The sequence below is a fragment of the Trichophyton rubrum genome (assembly GCF_000151425.1).
Source record: "Trichophyton rubrum CBS 118892 genomic scaffold supercont2.1, whole genome shotgun sequence".
NCBI lineage: Eukaryota > Fungi > Ascomycota > Eurotiomycetes > Onygenales > Arthrodermataceae > Trichophyton > Trichophyton rubrum.
Genome location: NW_003456428.1, coordinates 211457 through 233968, shown reverse-complemented (window position 1 = coordinate 233968; position 22512 = coordinate 211457). Strand labels below are relative to the sequence as shown.

The 22512-nt window shown below is 47.4% G+C and overlaps 9 protein-coding genes across 13 annotated transcripts in view; 8 read left to right on the top strand and 1 right to left on the bottom strand.

The window, feature by feature from the left end:
* Positions 1-631, top strand: part of TERG_00090 (uncharacterized protein) — a gene marked incomplete at its 3' end in the record, with an annotated part of 1387 nt that extends 756 nt beyond the window's left edge. Inside the window, exon 3 of the mRNA XM_047747550.1 lies at positions 119-631. Coding sequence (XP_047603507.1) covers positions 119-631 — 513 coding nt within the window. The remainder of the gene's footprint in view (positions 1-118) is intronic.
* A 571-nt stretch (positions 632-1202) lies between these two features.
* On the top strand, positions 1203-2407 carry TERG_00089 (methylthioadenosine phosphorylase; the record flags this gene model as incomplete). Its single annotated transcript, XM_003238049.1, has 3 exons — positions 1203-1230; positions 1384-1893; positions 2007-2407. 3 exons carry the CDS (start codon positions 1203-1205, stop codon positions 2405-2407), a joined length of 939 nt encoding a protein of 312 aa, XP_003238097.1.
* Positions 2408-4886: 2479 nt separating this feature from the next.
* TERG_00088 (uncharacterized protein) lies at positions 4887-6128 on the top strand (the record flags this gene model as incomplete). Its single annotated transcript, XM_003238048.2, has 1 exon — positions 4887-6128. One exon carries the CDS (start codon positions 4887-4889, stop codon positions 6126-6128), a length of 1242 nt encoding a protein of 413 aa, XP_003238096.2.
* A 339-nt stretch (positions 6129-6467) lies between these two features.
* On the top strand, positions 6468-7837 carry TERG_00087 (uncharacterized protein; the record flags this gene model as incomplete). Its single annotated transcript, XM_003238047.1, has 3 exons — positions 6468-6480; positions 6543-6552; positions 6634-7837. 3 exons carry the CDS (start codon positions 6468-6470, stop codon positions 7835-7837), a joined length of 1227 nt encoding a protein of 408 aa, XP_003238095.1.
* A 628-nt stretch (positions 7838-8465) lies between these two features.
* On the bottom strand, positions 8466-9559 carry TERG_00086 (uncharacterized protein; the record flags this gene model as incomplete). Its single annotated transcript, XM_003238046.2, has 2 exons — positions 8466-8859; positions 8919-9559. The coding sequence occupies 2 exons, from the start codon at positions 9557-9559 to the stop codon at positions 8466-8468; spliced, it is 1035 nt and encodes a 344-aa protein (XP_003238094.2).
* A 355-nt stretch (positions 9560-9914) lies between these two features.
* Positions 9915-11695, top strand: TERG_00085 (uncharacterized protein; the record flags this gene model as incomplete). The annotated part of the gene is made up of 2 exons (XM_003238045.1): positions 9915-11451; positions 11532-11695. The coding sequence occupies 2 exons, from the start codon at positions 9915-9917 to the stop codon at positions 11693-11695; spliced, it is 1701 nt and encodes a 566-aa protein (XP_003238093.1).
* A 1442-nt stretch (positions 11696-13137) lies between these two features.
* TERG_00084 (uncharacterized protein) lies at positions 13138-17769 on the top strand (the record flags this gene model as incomplete). Of its 4 annotated transcripts, XM_047749038.1 has the most annotated exons (3): positions 13138-16515; positions 16730-16800; positions 16859-17769. In XM_047749038.1, the coding sequence occupies 2 exons, from the start codon at positions 13164-13166 to the stop codon at positions 16762-16764; spliced, it is 3387 nt and encodes a 1128-aa protein (XP_047605001.1). In that variant the 3' UTR covers positions 16765-16800; positions 16859-17769. The 4 variants fall into 4 exon arrangements, with proteins under 4 accessions (XP_047605001.1, XP_047605000.1, XP_047604999.1 ...); XM_047749037.1 differs by having other exon boundaries at positions 13164-16515; positions 16730-17769; XM_047749036.1 differs by having other exon boundaries at positions 13164-16547; positions 16730-17769.
* A 55-nt stretch (positions 17770-17824) lies between these two features.
* On the top strand, positions 17825-20976 carry TERG_00083 (uncharacterized protein). Of its 2 annotated transcripts, XM_047749035.1 has the most exons (2): positions 17825-18386; positions 18443-20976. In XM_047749035.1, the coding sequence occupies exon 2, from the start codon at positions 19224-19226 to the stop codon at positions 20829-20831; it is 1608 nt and encodes a 535-aa protein (XP_047604998.1). In that variant the 5' UTR covers positions 17825-18386; positions 18443-19223; the 3' UTR covers positions 20832-20976. The 2 variants fall into 2 exon arrangements, with proteins under 2 accessions (XP_047604998.1, XP_047603505.1); XM_047747548.1 differs by having other exon boundaries at positions 17825-20976.
* A 186-nt stretch (positions 20977-21162) lies between these two features.
* TERG_00082 (uncharacterized protein) lies at positions 21163-22488 on the top strand (the record flags this gene model as incomplete). The annotated part of the gene is made up of 1 exon (XM_047747547.1): positions 21163-22488. One exon carries the CDS (start codon positions 21163-21165, stop codon positions 22486-22488), a length of 1326 nt encoding a protein of 441 aa, XP_047603504.1.
* Positions 22489-22512: the final 24 nt, after the last annotated feature.

Sequence of the window (22512 nt, the reverse complement as noted above, 5' to 3'; positions counted from 1 at the left end):
AATGGAAATGAGAGTGACAATGGGGACGATAACAAACAAAGCCCAGCAAGTGCGAGATACAACCCAATGGATGATATGTCATTATCACCCACATCATCGGACACGTCTGACGAATCAGATGTTGTTACGACAATGTCCTCAAAGTCCAAACAAAAGTCTACTACGGCTACAACATTCCTCCCCGACACTCATGGGAGGATACTGGTCAGGCTCTGAATCCGAGCCAGAGCAGGATTACACACCCACCATCCCTGAACGGAAGAATAGGATGGGCCAACAGGCAAGACGAAAACTTTGGGAGAAAAAATATGGAAGTAATGCGAGACATATCCAAAAGCAGGCGAAGGAACAAGCCCAAGGCAAGAATCGGGATAGTGGATGGGATCTACGCCGGGGAGCTACAACGCAGGAAGATACAAGAGGAAGATATGGAAGAAATAAGATACGTGGAAGTCAAAGGAAGGAGGCTACTGGATCAAATACAGCCCAGGTACAAGCTCTGCCGCCTACTCCGAAACCCACGCCTCTTACCAACGACAGGCCACTTCATCCTTCATGGCAGGCGGCAATTAAACGCAAGGAATCAAAAACACAAACTTCATTCCAGGGAAAGAAGGTTGTATTTGACTAGGACGGGTGTTTTGCATACTCGACGGCCTAGCTAGTCAACAATGGCTAGATAAATATATTAAGAAAACAACCGACTGCATGCCTGCCAATCAGATATGTCCTAGCAGCAAAGCATTTGACCTGGCCAATATATACGGAGCTGGTTCCCGGACGCACCAGAAATCTCTTCCTGACAGCCGAGGAGACTTCCCTTTCATAGTAATATGGCTTTCTCCATACCAAAGATGCCATTGCTAATAAAAGCGACCTGATATTAGCGCTATATGAGACCTAGATAGGGCATGAGACAATACGCAAGCTTACATTAACATGCAAAGGTATAAGTTTCTTATACCTACTGTCCACCAGGCCTATCGTCATTAATTTATCCCATTAAGCCCAAAACCCCATAGCAAAAAATCTCCACCCGGAGCCCCCCCTATACTCCAGGGGCGAGCTGAGTCAGCGGTAAAAATCGGAGAGTTGCAAAAAGCCACCCCTCGATGATAACGACTTAAAGACTTCAAGCTATAAACCACAAACTACAGACGCATAATCCCATATATCGGTCTGTATTACGGATACTATTCAGTATGACTATTACCTCTGACACATATAAAGGTATCTACTCCCAGCCATGGCTTCAATTGCGTTACTACATCTACCCCTCTATGTCCCTCCGCAGCCGGCGAGCCGTTGATTCGAAACACTAAGGCGCCAATCGATATTGATAGCTTTGAATGTGCATAATTGATTAATGCTTATCCCTTCTAGAGCCCGTCCATATCGGCGTCATCGGCGGCACCGGCTTGAGCGAGCTCCCTCATTTCACGAAAGTCGCAACCCTCATTATCACAACCCCATGGGGCGAACCGTCCTCGCCGATTTCAATCCTTCACCACACCTGTTCCACTAGCGGCAAGGTTGTCCCAATCGCATTCATTAGCCGACATGGCCTTCATCATCAGCTTTCTCCTCACGAGGTTCCAAGCCGTGCCAACATTGCTGCTCTACGATCTATCGGAGTCCGTAGCGTTGTAGCATTCTCTGCGGTTGGCAGCTTGCAAGAAGAAATTAAGCCCAGAGATTTTGTGGTTCCTGACCAAGTAATTGACCGTACCAAAGGAGTTCGGCCATGGACATTCTTTGAGGATGGAATTGTAAATCATGTTGGATTTGCAGATCCGTTCGACGAGAAAATGGCCAAAGTTGTTAGGGCTTGCGGCCATAGTCTGGAGGGGGAAGGAGTCATTCTTCACGACCGTGGCACTTTGATATGCATGGGTAAGCTCATTCGTCTCCCGTTATCAAATTAACTACCAAGTTACCTACGCTGCTCAGTATTTACTGTATAGCTTCGGGGGAAGGGTAAACAAACGCTGACATCTCGATTATAGAGGGTCCACAGTTCAGCACCCGCGCGGAGAGCAACCTCTACCGTAGCTGGGGTGGCAGTGTTATCAACATGTCTTGCTTGCCAGAGTCCAAACTAGCACGTGAAGCGGAAATGGCATATCAGATGATCTGCATGTCAACGGATTATGATTGCTGGCACTGCGGCACTGAGGATGTCACCGTCGAAATGGTCATGGGCAACATGAAAGCAAACGCTGTAAATGCGAGAAATTTCATCAGCGCTGTCTTGGACGAACTGACTAAGGACGAACATGAAGACCTAGTTAAGGGGAAGCACCTTGAAGGTAGCGCAAAATTCGGCTTGAGTACGAAACCTGGCAACATCAGTGCCTCGGCACTTTCTAAGATGTCGTGGCTGTTCCCTGGGTACTTTTCTAACTGAGTGCTGATGGTTCTCGACGGCTGTCTTTGAAATGTTTCGATGGTTAGCCGGTTGCTTCTTGCTTTTGCTTATAAGTAGTGGCTAGATGTTCCCCACATGTCGTCTTTTTGATAGAGAATTATTAGGCAGTCATCCACTTTATGCAAGACTTCGGATGCAGAAATGATCTCGGTGGGAACATGACCTAAAGAGGCTCGTGGCTGCTTGGATATTGTGATATAGCCTAGCTAAGATAGTTGACCTCCTTAATTGGTTAGTCAGCTGCAAGTTAATTAATTAGAAGTTCCAACCCCTTTTTCCCTCCCAATGAATGCTACGCCATGCTAGGCATTAAACTGGGGATTTTGCTCGACAGGCGGAGAATTTTGAGGAGTCTACTCTATGAGTACACGCAACGGGTTACTCTTTGGAATAAAAACTATAGTTTATTGATTGCTAGTAAACAGCTATTGAGCTGATTCAAATTGCAGGGCCAGACCAGTTGATAGGGGAGCATAATGGAGTGTGTGACATGATACAAAACACATGATGCCGAAAATGAGCCTCCATCATGGGTCCAACAACCAGTTCTGCTGACCCAGTAATTCAGAAGAATCGGGAGTAACCTTTTCTACCCCTCCCCACATGCAGTGATAAAGGTGGTTTGTGAAATCACATTCAACCAGAGTTCCGAAGCCAAACAGGGGCAGTGGCGATCGGCGACAGACAGAGTCTGATCAGCTAGCTGCAGCCTTGGTGGCTGCAAGCATGGTAAATGGAGGAGACCCCATTGCTGGGTAACGATATATGGTGCGGTTCTCCGTAGCATGGGCCACCCTCACGAGGTGAAATTGTAGGGCCAAATGTTTAAATATTAAGGCTTGCATTCCCAGGCAACGGCTGGATATTATCGTCCTGGCCGAATATTATAAACCAAGAGTGAGAATTGACCATGTTGTTCATTAGCGAGACGTGGAGATTAGTTCTCCCTCTTCTTCTTTTCCCCTGTCTATTTACTGCTGCGTCTGTATCGAGTTCAGCGACTCAGAATGCACGCGCTGGTGTCCCTCCCGGTTATAACTCGCCTCCTTACTACCCAACCCCCAAAGGAGGCTGGGTCCAGGAATGGCAGGCTGCGTACGCAAAGGCTGCTGTGGTCGTCGCTAATATGACTCTTGCGGAAAAGGTGAACCTGACGACAGGAACTGGGATTTTTATGGGTCCCTGTGTCGGCCAGACAGGCAGTGCTTTGCGCTTCGGCATACCAAATCTCTGCCTTCAGGATGGGCCCCTGGGCGTGCGGAACACAGATCATAACACTGCTTTCCCTGCAGGAATTACTGTTGGAGCGACTTTCGATAAAAAGCTCATGTACGAGCGTGGAGTTGCTATGGGCGAGGAATTCCGTGGCAAGGGGGTGAATTTTCATCTGGGACCCTCAGTTGGTCCCCTTGGGCGTAAACCTCGAGGCGGTCGAAATTGGGAAGGCTTTGGGGCTGATCCGTCACTTCAAGCCATTGGTGGTGCCTTGACTATCAAAGGTGTTCAGAAGTCTGGTGTTATAGCAACGGTGAAGCACCTTGTTGGGAATGAACAAGAAATCCATCGCATGACAAATGTGGTGCAGCGCGGGTATTCATCGAATATCGATGATCGAACATTGCATGAATTATATTTATGGCCATTCGCAGAGGCAGTCCGGGCTGGAGTTGGAGCATTGATGATGGCGTATAACGACGTACCGCAACCCCTTATATTCATTATCTCAGTTTAGACCTTATTTGTGGAGATGGTAATGCTAACGGCTGTTTGACAGGTAAATGGTTCTACCTGTAGCCAGAATAGCCTTCTCATAAACGGAATCCTTAAAGATGAGCTTGGTTTCCAAGGATTAGTTATGAGCGACTGGTTTGGACAAATCGGTGGAGTCTCCTCGGCTTTAGCAGGTCTTGATATGGCTATGCCTGGCGATGGCCCAGTCCCGTTGACGGGTAGCGCATTCTGGGCATACGAGCTGTCCAGGTCCATTCTCAATGGAACCATTCCTTTGGAGCGCCTCAATGACATGGTATGGGCGTATTCCGTAAAATTTCAATTTCTGGTTCATCCTTTATAAGCTTCACTATAAAGTTGTTAGCAATTTTCTAACTGTGGTACATAGGTAACTAGAGTTGTTGCGACCTGGTTTCAGTTTGGACAAGACGACAAATACCCGGAGCCAAACTTCTCAACCAATACCCAAGAAGAGAGTGGCCTTCTCTATCCTGGAGCCGTGTTTTCTCCGAGGGGCATAGTTAACAAATTCGTCGATGTCCAGGAGAACCATAAGGAAATTGCGAGGACTATTGCGAGAGACGCCATTACACTTGTCAAGAACAAAGATAACTTGCTTCCGCTGAAGAAAAGTGCATCTCTATCAATATTCGGTGAAGATGCAGGCACAAATCCAAAAGGGATTAATTTTTGCGCTGATAAAGGCTGCAATAAGGGTGTCCTAACAATGGGCTGGGGTAGCGGAACTTCCAGATTACCATACCTGAGTACGCCAGAAGAAGCCATCAAGAACAGGTCGACAACTGCCAAATCCTATATCACGAACAAATTTCCTTCGAATATTAAGGTAAATCCCGAGGATGTCGCCATCGTCTTTGTCAACTCCGACTCTGGAGAAAATTATATCACGGTCGAAAGAAATCCCGGAGATAGAAGCTATGCTGGCCTGGAACTATGGTACGGAGGCGATAAATTGATCCAAGAAGCAGCCAAGAAATTCTCAAGCGTCGTTGTAGTCGTACACACTGTTGGGCCGACACTTCTGGAAAAATGGGTTGACCTACCCGCAGTAAAAAGTGTTCTTATTGCCCATCTCCCAGGCCAAGAGGCGGGGAGTGCAGTGGCAGACATTCTCTTTGGTGATGTTAGTCCCAGCGGCCACCTTCCTTATACAATCCCGAAATCTGAATCGGACTATTCTCCAAGCTCGTCCCTTTTAAACCAGCCATTTGGGCAGATCCAGGATAATTATGTTGATGGCCTATATGTCGACTACCGTCACTTCCAGAGAGAAGGAAAATCGGTCCGTTACCCATTTGGCTATGGGCTCTCTTATACAACTTTCGGGTTTAACGAGGCTAGGATAACCGCTGGAACCCACCTATCCGAGTATCCTCCTCCTCGGATGCCAAAGGGCACGACACCGATATACACCGATAAAATTCCAGATGGTTCCGAAGTTGCATGGCCGAAGAAATTCCATAGGATATGGCGCTATTTGTATCCATATCTTGATAATCCAGCTGGCGCCAAAGCCGATTCAAAGTTTATATATCCCAAGGGATATCAGACCACGCCACAACCCGATCCGAGAGCTGGAGGGTCTCAAGGTGGGAATCCAGCTCTATGGGATGTAGTATTCAGTGTCGCTGTCAAAATCAAGAACACAGGACGAGTGCCTGGTCGTGCCGTAGCTCAACTGTATGTCGAATTGCCAGCTGAACTGGCTGCAAACACACCCAAGTTGCAGCTACGTCAATTTGAAAAGACCTCAACGCTTGCTCCAGGGCAAGAAGAGGTATTGAGAATGGACCTCACTCGGAAGGATTTGAGTGTTTGGGATGTGGTAACTCAGGATTGGAAGGCTCCAGTTGATGGGAAAGGGGTGAAATTACATCTTGGCGAGAGTGTTGAAGATTTGCATATCATGTGTGAAATCAGTTTCGGGACATGCAGAGCCGTTTCATAACCTTTTTCATGATTCGGCGTGGCTATCTTGAAGTATATTATAAGTATATTATGATTACTATTGAAATGATGTTGATTCTAAGTAACTGGATTTTGGTTGGGGGTGCAATATATAATAGGGTATTACCTAACCTCGAGGACTAGTTAGTGGGATTCCGATTGTGAATAGTCACGTGGAAATGCGGCTCAAAATTAGTTCCGAGTTAAATGACGTCGATTTTTTAGGCATACAAAGCATGAAGCGCTTCGTCTGGATACGATATTCGTACTTGCTGTGCAGTACAATTTAGTCTCCGGGTAGCTAGTTTAATAGAGGCTGCTCTCTATACCTTCCCACACGATGCAGGGTTTTAGTAAGTCTTTTCTATGGACCACTCATTTTCAATGATAATTATTGACACAAGTTCTCTAACAGATATGGGACGGTGCGTTCTCAAATCCACTCTACCCCCCAAAACATTGGTTGAATAGCCAACAAAGATACAAATAATCTAACGACGAACTAGATATGTCCCTCCGGAGTATGAAGGAGTCGTCTCTGGAAATAAGCTTGCTGGCAAGCATGCTCTTGGTGCTCGCGCTCGAAACCTGCAGACTACGGGAGAGCTTACAGTGAGATTTGAGATGCCATTTCCAATTTGGTGCTCGACTTGTCAACCGGCAGAATCCGTGATCATAGGACAAGGAGTACGATTCAACGCTCTTAAGAAGAAAGTTGGAAATTACTATTCCACCCCTATATATAGCTTCCGCATGAAGCATAGCGTATGTGGTGGTTGGATAGAGATACGGACAGATCCCCAACACACAGAATATGTGGTTATTGAGGGAGCCAGACGGAAGGTTACCGCAGATATAGGAAAAGGCGAGTATGAAGAGACTTCTACTGGAGCTGCGGAAATCCGAGTACGAATGCCTGGAAATGAGGGAGAAAACGAGACAACGGACCCGTTTGCGGCCCTAGAGGGGAAAATTGCTGATAAGAATAAATACATGACTGAAAAGATGCGGATGGACGAACTATTAAGGAGACAGCATCGGGACTGGGAAGATCCGTATGAAAATTCAAGAAAGCTCAGAAGAGCATTCAGGGCAGACAGAAAGAAACGGGAGGCGATACAATCCGAGAGGGAAGCTATCAAAGAAAAATATAGCTTGGGGGTCGATTTACTTGATGAGACTGAGGGTGACCGTGTTCGTGCTGGGGTAGTTGAATTCGGGCAAGAAAGTGACCCTGGATCCTCCCTAACTTTGCCATCGAACCTTCGAACGAAACCACTTTTTGAAGATACCTCTTCGCAACACAAGCAGATTATTACTTCCAAATCTAGTCAAACGAAGAAGCGGAAAAAAATGGGGGGTCCGATTGCCGAGAAAAAGGCTCAATTACAAAGGGAGCTCCAAGGAAACACGAAAGCAGCCGTCGATCCATTTCTTCTCATAGACGAAACTATTTGGCAACATCCACCAAATGCTGCAAAGAAAAGGAGGTCAAGCAAGTTGGTAAATGAGATATCGACTGGAACACGAGATGAAATTGATGATGCAGCAGACGATAAACTCTCCAGGAATAAGGAAACCAGAAACAACGAGGCCAGAAATGAAGGTAGCGCTAAGGGAAATGGCCGCCAGTTGAAATCCTCCCAGAAGCCAGAAGGTCAGACACCCCTTAGTGTCGGGCTGGTGGATTACGGGTCGGAGTCGGATTAGTACCTTGATGAACTCATAGACATAGAGAGAGCGCCTTAAGCTGCATTTTTGGAGTCTGGTATTTATTTATTTTTGATACCCATATATTAAATTTCTACTTGAACCGCACAACCATTTATCATATTACTAAAACTAGGGGGCCTATATCTTGGGTGCGCGAAGGGCACGAGTATTTATTTTTTATGTACTGCTACAGGTTGAGTTAATCAAATGTGCAATGAGCATTCACCTCTCTGAGGAATTTGCAGGTGGAAATGGCTCTCGCTGTGGTGGGTTTCGCTGCTGGCCACCTTGGCTCGCCCGCGGGGCTCTTGTAGCTGGTACTTGGTGAGACGACGGCACTCCTCCTCGAAGGTCCCCCATTCCAACACTAGTAGGTTTCAAAACCCATGGAGCTCGGGTACCTGCGTCTGATTGAGCAGAAAGAGATGGAGACGCCGGGATCTGCGTCCGAATCTGTGGCCCACTTGATGTATGTGCCGATGGGGCTGTTGAGGTGGCATTTGGGTCCTGTTTCCAAACAAATAATGATCCAAAGGGAAAGTGTTGTACCACGGGAAACTTTGATAAAACCTCCGCATTATACATTTTGATCATACCCTATTTTCATATCAATAGTTAGAAATTGTCACGCTGTTCCTAGAATGACTGGCAAAATTTGATTCATTACCTTATTAATCTTTCCCCAGCCATCTTTTATTCCTGAGATATCATATAACATCGGGCTATGTTCCCAGAACGGGCCCTTTTTAACGTCGTAGATAAAACCAATAGCTGAAAAGTACATATTTGACTTTCGCTCTTTCTCAACAATGTTTGACTTGGTTACATCGCTTGTGGCTGGAGCATTCGGTAAGGAACCCTCTGTAGGAGTTGGGTCGGTAGGACCTATGGGAGGGGACAATTGAGCCGATCCTAAAATATATGAAATAAATGAATGGTCATCTAGGCCCCACACACCATGGGAGCCCGCAGGCTCTAAAGTGTACGTGAGTATTAGACGTCGAATAAGCCGAAGATACCTGATCGGAAAAAAAGTGAGCTATAAGGAACATGCATGAGATAAAGAGGGGAAACACACGGTTCAATAACCCCAATAACTATACCCCTCTCTTCTACCCCAGGATCTGCTTGGGCAAACCCATTTAGCTTCCATAGACATGCGAGAAAGGCTAAAAAGCTAAGCTCGTGTCCCGTTCCATAATCAAGCCTCTGTGAGCTACCGAAACTACCGGTTAGATAGGACATCAGCTCCTCTCTCGCCGTTACTGTTTCTCCCTCCTCAGATTTCTGCTGAAGAATTTCTGGTGGCAAACACTCATCCATGATGGAAGCTGCACGAGATTCCATCTCCTCACACCATTTTCGAAAGCTGATATTCCCAAATCGCCGAGGTCCAGTATCTGGAGCCACCTCATCGATAAGGGACTCCAATTTTGATAACAGTAGCTGTAGGCGACGGACGGGCTCCGAGAAGTCAACAGAATCGGAGTCCAGTGTCCACACCTCCACATTTGAAGAGCCGCTTTCACTGGACGCCTTAGAGGGAAACATGCAACGGTTTAATTGCAAAACAAAAATCATAATATCTCTGTACGCTACAGACGATAAAAATGTTTCCACATCCTGGTGATCATTGATCTTTTTCACCGGGCGCATGAAAGTGTGTGGTATACTTGGATCCAACCGTTGCAGCGACGGTGCAGCTGCTGTGGTGGCCATTTTTATATTTTGCTCGTACTTAAGACACTCGTATTGTTGTTTGTAGTAGTTAGGTATATGGTTTGTTGGTCGCGGGGTTAGAATTGATGACGTCTAGTTTGTTATGTTAGTAAGCGCTTGCCGCGTTTTAATATTGACTAAGTTAGCTACTAATTAATTAACCATAGGTTAGCCAACAGTCCACAAACTAATTACCCGTAAACCGGCACGACTTGACGAACTTGGCTATTGAAGTAGCAACAAGCTCAGAATGACAGACAACTGACTACGATGCTATGACTACTGATAATATAGACGGAAAGGAAAGGAGCAAGCCAAATCAGCTTAAGAGCATTCGCTAACTACACTGAGAAGGATGCCCGGAAGTAATAAAATTCCGAGGACGCGTGATGACAGTCCCGCTGCCCAGCTCTTCTTCGACTTAAAGACTATCGCGAAACGTACGGCAGCTAAAAGAATTGGCTCAGAGTCGGTGAACCAGTCTACTGCTCTTAGGGAATCATTCATTCCAGAATCTAGTTGCTCCGCAAATATACCCTCCACTAGCCTACTGCATGGCGACGAAACAGCTGAAACCTCAAAAGGAAAATTAAGACGCCCACAAAGATACCCGCAGCGAAGGCTTAGAGGTGGTTCCAAAGACATATATGACCTAGACGTAGATTCACCCGGCGCCAGCAAGATGAAGAGCGTGACCCCAGCAAAGCATGCCGACTTGACTGTTGGCACCGAATCTAGTGAAGATGACGACTCTGGCAATTCCTATGTGGAATCTGGGAATATGATTGGCACCGGAAACCCTCCCGAAAATAATCCATCTGATATTCCTCTCGTGATTATTGATAATGCACCCACTTCGTTGCTGACTGATAAAGCAGCAATCAACCGCGAACATGTTCACGTTGATGATAGCAATTATGGGGAAAAGCTGACTATTTCAGTACCTGATAGTGATTATGAATATACAAACACGGATGAGGATGAGGATGAGGATAAGAGTGAAAGCAATGATGAGGAGGAGGATGTATTAGAGACCTTGGAGCATGAAGAAGTGATACAACAGATTGACGCTGTTGATAATGGCCCAGACTCGGAAATCTCTTTCACAGATGTTTATTCCCAAGATTACCTCCGGGATGATGCGGATTTCTGGGATGCATCAAGAATATTTGATCAGGAAAGGAACTGGCACGAACTGATCTCCGAGGCACATCTGCTGATGCAACAACAAAAGGGCCTAGAAATTGAGTCTACAAAAAATTTGTTTAGAAGCGTCTCAAACGGAATTGACGCTTATAGAGAAAGGATCAGCGCCAGCAACAGCCGCGGAAATTTTGCTTCGACTGATACAGAAGAGAGTTTGCTTGAGACATTAGAAAAGGGGGTTTCCCAGGTTATGGTTGAATCATATCCATATAATGCAGATTCGCCTAGCAAGTTAACAACACTTGTGACCCTGGCTTATGAGGTGGCTGCTGGCATCATCCCCGGAATGATTGGCCTATTGCAGTGGTGCCTGGTAGCTCATTATTCTAATGACAGTGTTACTGATAATGGAACGGACCAATTGGTGAGGATATTGGACTCCGTTGAAAGGCTTTGTGAAGTAGTCCAAGCAGAGCCGCCCAAGCCACCACCTGGACTTGCAGCTCAAGTAAGAATTATAAGTGTATTGGTTCGCTTCATGGCCTACGTGTTTAGGCAGCAGCTGGTGAACACGCGGCAGCCAACCACGCATCAACATGCCGATCGGTTCCGAAACCCAGAACCATCTCATGATAAGTATGACGAATCTGTTGGGTCAGAAGAGCCGACATCGGTTCTCAACGAAGGCAGTTCTTGGAGCAGGGCTGAGAGTGAAACGCTCTTTGATGCTTTGCGAAAATATCAAGGTAGGATGGACATGCCCGCTGCTACTGATTTGTTGTGTTTTTGTAGATAGAGTGCTGACGATACCTTGAACCATCGACAGGTCCTGAGCGGTATGAATTAATTCTCAGAGAGTTCAGAGACACCCTCGGTCACCGTAGCATAGATGAGCTACGGAAGAAGACGGTAGAAACGCGAGCTGGTCTCTTAGCTCTGCCTGATGAAAGACGACCGCACTACAGCCAATGGAGCTTCCTTGACGATTAACCTTGTTTTTCTAAGGCAAATCGAAGTGTCCCGTAGTCAGGTTGCTTGAGACTTGAGACTGGAAAAAGAAAAGTAATAATAACTATACTTAGTGTTGCCCTGCATGATGACGATGTATTTATTCAGTATGCAAGACCCTCGAGCTTCCCCCACAAAAAGCGCGCCGTCATGACGTTTTATCCAAGGCGTGCAAGCTAGCCGGAATGCCAACTTTTTAAGAATTAGCTTGGGCACCTGCAGCTGCGGTCAACCAGGGCCGCTGACAGACATGGATCTCGCCCTATCCTCTTAGGCACCAAATCAGAGCAGCCTGGCGATCAACGGCCAAAGAAAGACGTGCATGGCTGGTTGACTGGGAGCACAGCGTTACTGGAACCACGACAGGGCGCAGTTCCACCTCCGCCCATCATCCCCCTCCTCTTCCACACCTCTCCTCTCCGACCTCTTTTGCCTGCGCTGTCTCTGCTTTCTGTTATCTCTAACTTCTTCTCTGCCTGCTCCCTCCCCCTCGGGATAGTTATATAGAACAGCAGCGCCTTGGACGTCGCGGCGCAAGTTTCCGTCGTTGGAAGTTTAGGTAAGCTCCCGTCCAGGGGATGTCACATGACCGGAACATCTTTCCGCCGCCGTCCCGGAACAAACCTTCCGCCGCCGGCCTCAAAGACGGTTTCAAGCTTAAACTAACTCGAAGGAAGCCATCAACCAGCGTTTGCCGTGGGGATTGTTGATAGTTGGCCGCCCCCTTTTTTTCCCCTTTGCTGTCTTCTTCTTGTCTGCCTTTCTTGTTCTCTCGCATTGTCTCTTTCCAGAGCGTTCCTGTAAGTCCTTTCTCTCTCTACTAGATTCCGTGTTCATGCTGGCACCAGGGGACAAGGGGTTTGGATGACCCCTTGTTTTATTTTATAAGCCTGGATCACAGGAAATGATTCCCCTGGTTCAGCTTCAGTTCAATTGCCCTCCCCCCTTTTACGTGGTCAACCGTGCTGATTTATAGTCTTGGGGACGATCTAGGAGAAGCTTCTCTTACTCTGAGCTTTTATACACTGTCAGAACTACCCCAGAGGTGGCTGGCCAGCTCCATCTACTATAATCCTAATATTACAACTCCCGCGTGAGGGAAAAGCAAAAAAAAAGAAAAAAAAATTCTCAGCTTCAGGGTGTGTCTGAGCTACTCGGTCAGTCAGTGATTCCGTTGTGTTTGGCGAGTTTCATCAAACCCCCCTGGGTGGGATTACATCTGGGTGGTTTGAGCTGTATAGCTACTTCCCGCTTTTATTCTGAGCCAGCATGATATACACAACTACATCTCTTAGCTTTTCGAAACTAACTTGTTGGCTAGTTTCTAGTTCGATTACACGATTAAACCGTCCATATCTAGTTAAACACGCATCAGACACGCTGTCGAAGCGGCAAATTAGAAAAAAAAAAAAAAAAAAATAGAGACTAGTCTGCCAATTTAGTTGCCAATATGTCCTCTACCGAAGACCCAGTTCCTGTTGCGGCTGAGGAGGCTGTGGACACCGTTGTTTCTACTGAAGAACAACTGGTCACCGATCAAGAAGAAGCTCAACAATCTGTTGCAGAATCAATGGGGTCTCCCACAAGGGACACACCATCTGGAAAAGACGAGCCGGTTACGTCTCCAGAACGGAGCCAGGCATCTTCAACAGGCCAAAAACGCTCCTTAATTGCTGGCGGCCCAAAGCGCCCAGGCGGTGTCGCTACGCGAACTACAAAATCGTCCGCTGCGACAACTGGTAGGTCGACTTCGGGGAGCACTCTTAGCAAACCCCCAATTAGACCTGCGGCCAATACTGCCGCCAGAAAAACCCCAGGCTCTACGACTCTTGGTGGGGCCGCAAGTACTACCCGTGCATCACGCATGTCCATCGGTAGTTCGGCTGATGAACGAGCCAAAGCTGTTGCTAGCTCTGGTGATGAGTCTCGAAAGAGTGGGATTTCAGGAACTGCAAAGCGCACTTCAATGTCCGGAACACTGGGCTCGAGGACTGCTACTACTGCAAGGCAGTCTACCACTCCTGCGGATAGAAGGTCTTCCATAACACCTGCAACAGAGAGAAAACCAGCAACCTCCCGCCCCTCAACTGCATCCTCGCAAACGCCAACTAAGCCTGCTGCAAGACCCACCCCGACGGCCTCTACAACTCCGAGAACTACTAGAACCATTTCTACTTCTGCCAAAGCCACGTCTAGTACGGATGCTGCAAAGAGACGTATCGGGGCGCCGGGTTCACCTGCTGTTACCAGACGGGCTGCCGGAGCTCCTACGCTGGATGAAGGGGCAGAGAATGACAAGATGGCTGAATTGGAATCCCAACTTGCCGCCAGTGAGGCGAAGCTTACTGAAGCTCAAGACAAGATCTCAGAACTTGAAAAATCCGGTGAAGACAGCTCCAAACACGAGGAGTTGGCGGAGTCTTACTTCCAGGAGATCAAGACCTTGCAGGGTAAACTGAAGGAAGCGGAAGCCAAGTACCAGGAGGCAGTTGAGCGATCTGTGAAAGAATTGGAAGAAGCTAAGCGTAAGGCTGCTGATTTGGGGGAGTCTAAGAGCACCGAAGCACTTAACCTGCAACGCGAGGAGCACGAGGCCGCCGTTCAAAGTCTAGAGGCCGAACTTGCTACCAAACATAAAGCTATCTCTGAGTTAACTAGTAAGGTTGACGCCCTGAATAAGGATCTAGATGAGGCAACCAAAAATGTTGAGCAACTGAAGGAGGCCGAGAGGGAAGCCACCGAGGCTCTTCAGCTGAAAGTAAACACTCTGGAAGAACAGTTGAACTCTAGTAAGAAAGAATTAGAGTCTGCTCAAGAATCGTCTACCCAAAGCGCTGCTGCCCTAGAAGAAAAGGTTTCCAGTCTTGAGAAGCAGCTGGAGAAAGCTCGATCAGAGGCCGAAAAAGGGTCCGCTGATTCAACCAAAGCATCACTTGAGAAAGAGGAAGAAATCAAGAAACTGAATTCAGAAATTCAGTCCCTACAAGATGACATTACCAAGTCTCAAGAGGCCAAAGCTGATGAACTCGAGAAACAGAAAGCTCAATTGACAGCTGAGCATGGCCGTGCTCTGGCTGAGATGGTAGCAGGTCATGACGCTGCTCTTGCAAAACTGGCTGCTGAGCATAACACAGAGAGAAGTGAGGCGGAGACAGAAATAAAAGCGGCAAAGTCAGCTTCGGAGCAGGAGATCAAGAGCTTGACAGAGAAACACGAAGCGGCTATTGCGGAGATCAACAAGATGGTGGAAAAACTAACTGCTGAAAATACTAGCCTCAGCAGCAAAGTCGAAAGTTCTCAATCATCTTTCGATACTGAGATTCAAAGCCTCAAGGCTCAACTTTCTAAAGCTGAAGAAGCCCTTGCCAATGAGAAGGTTAATGCCGAGAAACGGAGTGCTGATGAGAGGGCAGCATCCGCTGAGATTGATTCCCTCAAAACCACCATCCAGGGTCTTGAAGCGGAGCTTGCACAGCAGAAGTCTGTTATTGAGACTTTGACGGCGGGTGTTGAGGCTGAAAAGGCTCAAGTTGCAGTTTTGCAGAAAGCTCTTGAAGCATTTGAAGCCGATAGCAAGAACAAAGACGAACACAATGTCAACATGAACAAGAAGCTCAGCACCGAGATCGAGAACTTGAATAAGTCACTAGAAGAAAAGACTCAAGAAATTAATTCTGCCAAAGAGCAGCACTCTGAGGCTCTCGAGGCCATGAAAACGTCCCATGCTGCTGACATTGCCAAACATGAATCGGAGACAGTTGCATTACAAGAAAAGCTCAAGACATTACAAGAGGAACAAGAGACCCTCCGGACAGCAAAGGAAGAGGCTGAAGCCGCGCATAAAGCTAAGATTGAGGCACTCCAAACTGACCATGCTCAACAGATCGAAGAGCATTCCGCCAAATTTGCAGCTTTATCTGAATCACATAAAGCAAACGAGTCTTCGACTAAAGAGCTCGAGGATTCCCACGCAAAGCTAAAGGAAGAGTTTGAGAAAACTTTGGCAAAGACCAAGGAAGATTTAGAATCTACCCACTCAAAGGGAGTTGAGGAGCTTCTGGCTGCTCACGAAGAGAAACTTAACAACCTAAGATCTGAATATGAAGCCAGTTCTGCGGAGAAACTTTCTGCCGCAGAGAAGAATCACTCAGAGATTGTTGCTAAGCTTCAAGCGGACCTTGAAAAGGCTAAGGAGGCTGCTGCTGACACTACTTCCCTTGATTCTTTGAAGGCAGAAATGGAGGAGTTGAAAGCTAGCCACGCTTCACAGGTGGAAACCCTTGCGAAGGAAAAAGCAGAGCTGGAGGCACGTATTGATGCTGCAGGAAACTCTGCCAAAGATGCGGAAGCAGCTCGAGAGGAGTTGATTGCTAAGCATGCTGAAGAACTCAAGGCAGCTCAAACCGACGCCACGAAGAATAGTGATGCTCATGCTGCTGCGTTGAAAGAAATCAACCAGCTTAAAGATGCAGCTTCTGAGGCGCAGGCCAATTCCCAAGAGGTAGAGAAAAAATACTCCCAACTTGAGAGCGATATGGCCGCTTTAAGTGAGAAGAATATGGAGATGGTAGAGAAGATTCAGGAATACGAAGCGTCTGTCGCCAAAGCAAATAGGAAAATCCGTGAACTTGAATTTGATCTTAAAGATGCACAGAAAACCGCCTCCCCAACCTCCAATGGAACTAGCCATGGGAAATCCGGCCTAGGGGCAAGCAAGTGGGCAACAACGGAAGAAGAGACGCAGCCTGCGAAGGAGGAGACAGATGGCAAGCAGGAGGACTCGGTTCCATCTGCCATGGAAGGTGAGAAGCTTAGCTCTTCTATCGCGGGGACGGTGCGCGCACCTCATTTCCTATCCTTAGTTACAAGCCCTTATCCTCTTTATTTTTGGGGGTTCGGGCTTCTATGCCTAATCCTACCGTGGAGCCATTTGGGACTGCCTGATTTTACCCTACCGCGCGGATTACGCACTATTTATCGAAAGTTTTGCTGACTATGATATCCCTACGTATATAGGTGGCGAGCATTCAGGAGCAACTGCGACAGCTTGAGGACATGAGCGGTGACATGGTGGAAGACCGTGAAAAGTAAGTGCACTTTATTCCTGGGTCCTTCATCATTCTCTTATTTATGTTTTACATATAGGATTGCAAATGTCCTTGCGCAGGCCAGCCTGAAGGGAGAGTCTGGCTCACCTAATCCTACTTTACCAGGGCCCAATGACAATTCCAGCGAAGCCTTGTCTGCGTAATGGTTGCATATCATTAGCTCTTCGATGCCTTTGACTGGTCGTGTTTTCATTTTAGCTACATACCTCTTCACTCGCCCGTTTCACTATAATATACTGTGTGAGAGATTCCCTTTGTTATGAGATACCTCCTCCTTTTCCCTGTATCTTGATTGACCCTTCCTCATTATTACTTGTTCAATAATAAACTTCCTCGAATAATACACTACTATGGCTATGGTTATATATCCAGCCACCCAGCTGCCCTATTTTTCTGAATACAATTCCTACCTTCTGTTTATACATTTTTATCCTTCGTATCTGCCAGATATTGCATCCACATAGCTCTTTCGTTATCAATTTGTGAGATATATGTACATGTCATAAATCCTGCTACTCTCGACATATTATCTTTGTGCATATCTCCATACGAAAGGAGCAATGTAAAGGAGAAGTAAGAGTCAAATGTCACCCCAATAATGAATGTTTTGCCTCGGCTTAGCCCAGGTTCTATTGGTGGAACCTTAAGGCTGTCGGCCGTCCACTCCCGTCCACCTGCACGGGCAATGGTGGAATCACGGAACAATAAAAGTACGAAAACCGAAACCTTAATATATTTTCCCGATAGCTGACCTTGGGCTATACAGACGTGATATTATAACAACGTCCTGCATAGTCACCATAGACGAAAGCAGGAGAACGGGCAGCGATGAACAGCTGCCAGTGGATCGTATTCGCCAAGTAGTGTGTGCATAAGTGCATCCTGGCTTAACAGGCTATGGTCCTAACGCCCTAATGAACGAAAACGACAAGAACTCATCTGTCCGGAGTGTATGCCCCGGCTGAGCAGACATGGCGAAGAAAAGTCATTCACCTGCCACTCACCGGGCCCGACGAGGTGGACTTAGGCGAAGGATTTCGTCACCGGGCTCCCCGGAAAATGGAGATGACGACATACCCGAGATCTATCAGGAAATGCTGAATGAGTCCCAGGCCTTACCCCAAGCCTTACCTCATAGGAACAACCCGCCTCATAAACGACGGAGGATAGGGGAACATGGGGAGATCAAAGCTGTTGAAGGCACAAACAAGTCCGAAGAAGAGAAAGAAAAGTCTGCGGCTATGCCCCCGCAAACGGTCTTCGATCTTGATGCCTCTGAGGAAGAATCAGAACCTGAGTGGGAGGATGTTAACCTGCCTGGTCCTTCCACCACATCTGTTTTACCTTCGATGCTTCCAGCGGGACATCATATAGAGCATGAGCCTTTGCAGATCACCCTTGGAAAGGAAGAAGCTGACCAAGGAAAGAAGGGGGGCGTTATCCGACGGAAACCTGTAACTGGAGCTGAAAAGAAGCTGCGCTTGGAAATACATAAAGTTCATGTCCTTTGTCTTCTTGGCCATATTCGACTTCGGAACACTTGGTGTAATGATGAGGAAACCCAGGTTTGTACCATCCCTTATATGTGGAGTTACGCTTGCTAATATTATTCTTGCGATAGAAAAAACTGCGCCGGATACTTTCAAAACGTATCATCATGTGCCTGAACCCTAAAGAGGATCTTCCACAGTTCACCCGGTCTACTACGTTTGCGGATGGCCTTTTACAGTCTTCAGAAGCCTTTCGGCGAAGATTCAGAGTTACAGGACCCGGGATGAGGAGGCCATACTGGCTGGAGGATTGCTCCGCGGCTCAGGATCCAACTGTCTGATTTGCCTCTTTCCTTTGAAAAAAAAATAAATAAATTACTTTTGATGGATTTAATCCGGCATAACTAACACTCTAACACTCAAAACAGGCCTTGCAAGGGAGTACCGAAATATTGCAGTCAAAAAATGACTTTCGAAAACATGCTGAGATAATGCAGGGTTCGAGAGACTTTGGTGCCCAGCTATTCTGTGCTATGCTGCGGGGAGTGGGTGTTGATACACGCTTGGTTTGTTCCCTTCAAACTCTGCCATTCACTGGCGTGGCCAAAGGAGAGTCTCCCAAAAAGCGAACAAAAGGATACGTAGTCATATCTGAAGATGATGATTCAAGTTCTAGCGTAACTGCAGCAGCAAAAGTTGCTCCTAAAGATACGACTACTCATCGAAGGATCGGGCAACCGCAATTTTCATCAAGACATACAAGAAGCCCTGCACCACAGGCAAGAGGTGAGGAATCGGGCCCATCTTTCCCTTCACTTCGAAATATCTTAATAGCTAATTTCTCCCGTAGACGATGCGCCACACTCTGACTCGCCCTTTCCAGTTTTCTGGGTTGAAGTATTTAATCATGCAATGCAGAAATGGGTATGTGTTGATCCTCTGGTTACAAATACCGTGGGGAAACCGGCGCTATTTGAGCCACCAGCAAGTGATAAATACAATAACATGAATTACGTAATTGCGTTCAATGAAGATGGCTTCGCACGAGATGTCACCCGGCGATACGTGAAGTCGTTCAACTCAAAAACAAGAAAAGCCCGAGTTGAATCTACCAAAGAAGGAGAAAAATGGTGGAACCATACCATGCACGCGCTTGAGTCACCGTTCCCAGAGGACCGGGACCAACTAGAGCTTGGAGAATTAACAGCCAAGGCGGCAAGTGAAGGTATGCCTACGAGTGTGCAGGACTTTAAAAATCACCCTGTGTATGCCCTAGAACAGCATCTGCGGTGGAATGAAGTTATATATCCAAAGCGGGAGATTGGAAAAGTTGGGCTGAGTAAGCTATCACTGAACAAGAAAGCTCCGCCGTTGGAATCTGTATACCGCCGGACAGATGTACATTCCGTCAAGAGTGCGGATGGCTGGTACCGACAAGGGCGCAAAGTCAAGGCTGGAGAACAGCCGCTGAAGAGAGTCAAAGCGCGAGGCCAAGTGCGCCAGCATATATTCAATCCTGATGAAGAAGCCCCTGAGACACCCATGTATGCCGCCTATCAGACAGAGCTCTATATTCCAGAGCCAGTCGTTGACGGGAAGGTACCAAGAAATGAGTATGGGAATATTGATGTATATATACCTTCTATGATCCCGCGGGGGGGCTTCCACCTCAGACATCCGGATGCGGCTGAAGCAGCTAAGTTATTACGCATTGATTATGCTGATGCAGTTGTTGGCTTCAAGTTCAACAAGCGACACGGTACAGCTGTCATAGACGGAATTGTTGTTGCCACTGAGTACCGAGAAGCTCTTGAAGCAATCATTTTAGGCATTAACGATGAAAGGCAACAGGCTGAAGAAACCCGCCGGACTATGGCTGCTCTTCATATGTGGAAACTGTTTTTGATCAAGCTCCGAGTCCTTGAGCGGGTGAACAGTTACAGAGTTGAAGAGTATGGTAGTCGAGGAGACACGGTGCAAAGCGCACAAGAAGTGGAGGAACAAGGAGGCGGATTCCTACCCGAAAATGACCCTGTTGGCTCCATGATACCTCCTGCAGACGACTCTATAGGAGGCCCGTACAATCTGCATGAATCGGTAGAAACCAGTGAGAATTTACAGGAAAGCATTGGCGGTAGCTTTTTGGCGGAACCAGAAACACCACAGCAAGCCTCTACAGGAGACATGGCTCATGGGCCCTTGCTGGAAAGAGAACCTGTGGTGTCCGCCTCTCATCCTCGATATACTCTATCTGTCGTGCCTGAACAAGACCAGGCCCGGCTACACCTGTCTGTCACTTCAACTGGGCCTGAATGGCAAGATAATGTGGAACTTGGAAGCTCTCAACCTGCAGATGGCACCCGCTCAGCTCCTATGACAGTTGATTCCCCTGAAAGAGAGGTCTCGGGACTGCCCGAGCTGATACATGTCGATTCTGACAGCGATATAGACCGCAGCTCCATGATATCCCATGACCCCGAGGATGATGATGCGGAGCCAGAGTGGCTGCTCTCTGATTAATATCCCTAACCAACTATTCATCTAGAGTGACATCCCCTGAGTCTGTACATGCTGTTAGATTAAAAAAAACACATCTATATATATTTCAACTCGCCATGCGGCTCTTGTGTTATTCGTATTACGTAATCAAGACGCGTCGCGAAAATTTTCAATTTAAGAAACGCGAAGGACGCAAACGGACTTTATTTGGACATTCTTTGGGCCAACTTTGGACTCAACTTTGGACTCAACTTTGGGCCGACTTTGAACCCGACTTTGAACCCGACTTGGGCTGGACTTGGGCTTGACTTGGACCCGTCCTGACGTATCAAAGCTCCCTCATGTTTTCGTTATGACCCGGCCGCTGTCTGCCAGTAGGGCTGTTGCTGGACGGCCCAACGTCACAAAACCTCGATATGCCCTTCGCAGGAGAAGCTATCCGTCGCGTACCCGCAACCAGCAAAGACAGCATCGTCTTGCCCTCGGTGGGAACACCAGGAGCCAGAAGACATTGACTCAACTCAACTTCGTCCTACCGCAGGATTATCCAAGGAGCGAAGATGACGATGGGGGCTCCCGGCTTGAAGCGGAAACCACCGATGGCGAAGAAAGTGGAGGGCCACGACCAAAGAAACAAACCATAAGGGATCATGGGAGGAAGAGGAAGAGACAGAAAGACGATAGGCCGAACGGAACGTTGACGCAGATGGTAAACGTTGACTGGACTCTTTCTCGTGCTGATAAGAATGACCCTGGGGAGCACAATCCTAGGCACTCGCGAAAGAGACGCGGCGTTGAGATGGAGACAATCTTGGAAAATGTTGAAAATGCCGTTGATGACGAGGATGGGGCCCCAAACCCACCAGCTGATAATGTTCCCAAAGAATTGGAGGTATTGTCGGCAATAAAGGGACAGTCTTGTCGGGAAATATCCGCTGAACAGGCAACCAGACATGGCAAGATGCTACCACCGACTAATCCTGTTACTCCCCGCAAGCAAATACGCTGGGTTGTCCCCTCGTCTCAATCTCCAGAAAGTCCTGAAATCACCTTGAACAGCCCGAGAACTCCAAGGAGTATAAACAATAGTCCCGTTCGACTGTCATTGGCTTCTTCTGCAGCTCCGTTATTCAATAAACGCAGGTCATTGCTCAGGTTCAATGCAAACGATTATGACTCGCAGGTTGTGCCAGATGACGGCTACTGTGGTATTTCTGCTCCAGGAAGTCCAGCCTCTGTACTCTCTTCTCCAAGAGCTATTTCCGACCCGTCTATCTCGTTCAGAGAGGATATCAATGCTCGGTTCAATGCCGCACGTAGAGAGTGCCAGACACAAGAACTCCAGGCTTCGGATCCAGGAAAACCGGAAAGCATTGTTTATGAGACGGATGGCGAAGCAAAACCTGAATCTATCGAAGATGTTTGTCCAAATGCGCTCGAAATTAAGGGTACACAAAAATCTGGATCAAGCGATCAGGGTGGCCCGCAGTTCTCTCTTGAGAGTAATATCGAGCAGTCAAGCCAAAATCTCCCAGCCTCGACTTACATGTCTGATACGATGTCTGTATACTATACACGCCAGCCCATGAGCTATGCATTTGAAAAGTTTCCTGCATCACAATCTTCGGTTTCCGCTTCGTTGGCTTGCCCGACCCTTTGTCGAATCTTCGCAGTCTAACCTCCCATCTATCGTTGGCTCCGA

Excerpts from the sequence above, each read along its gene's own strand:
- TERG_00083 (XM_047749035.1), top strand. The coding sequence starts at position 19,224 with ATGCAGAAATGGGTATGTGTTGATCCTCTGGTTACAAATACCGTGGGG.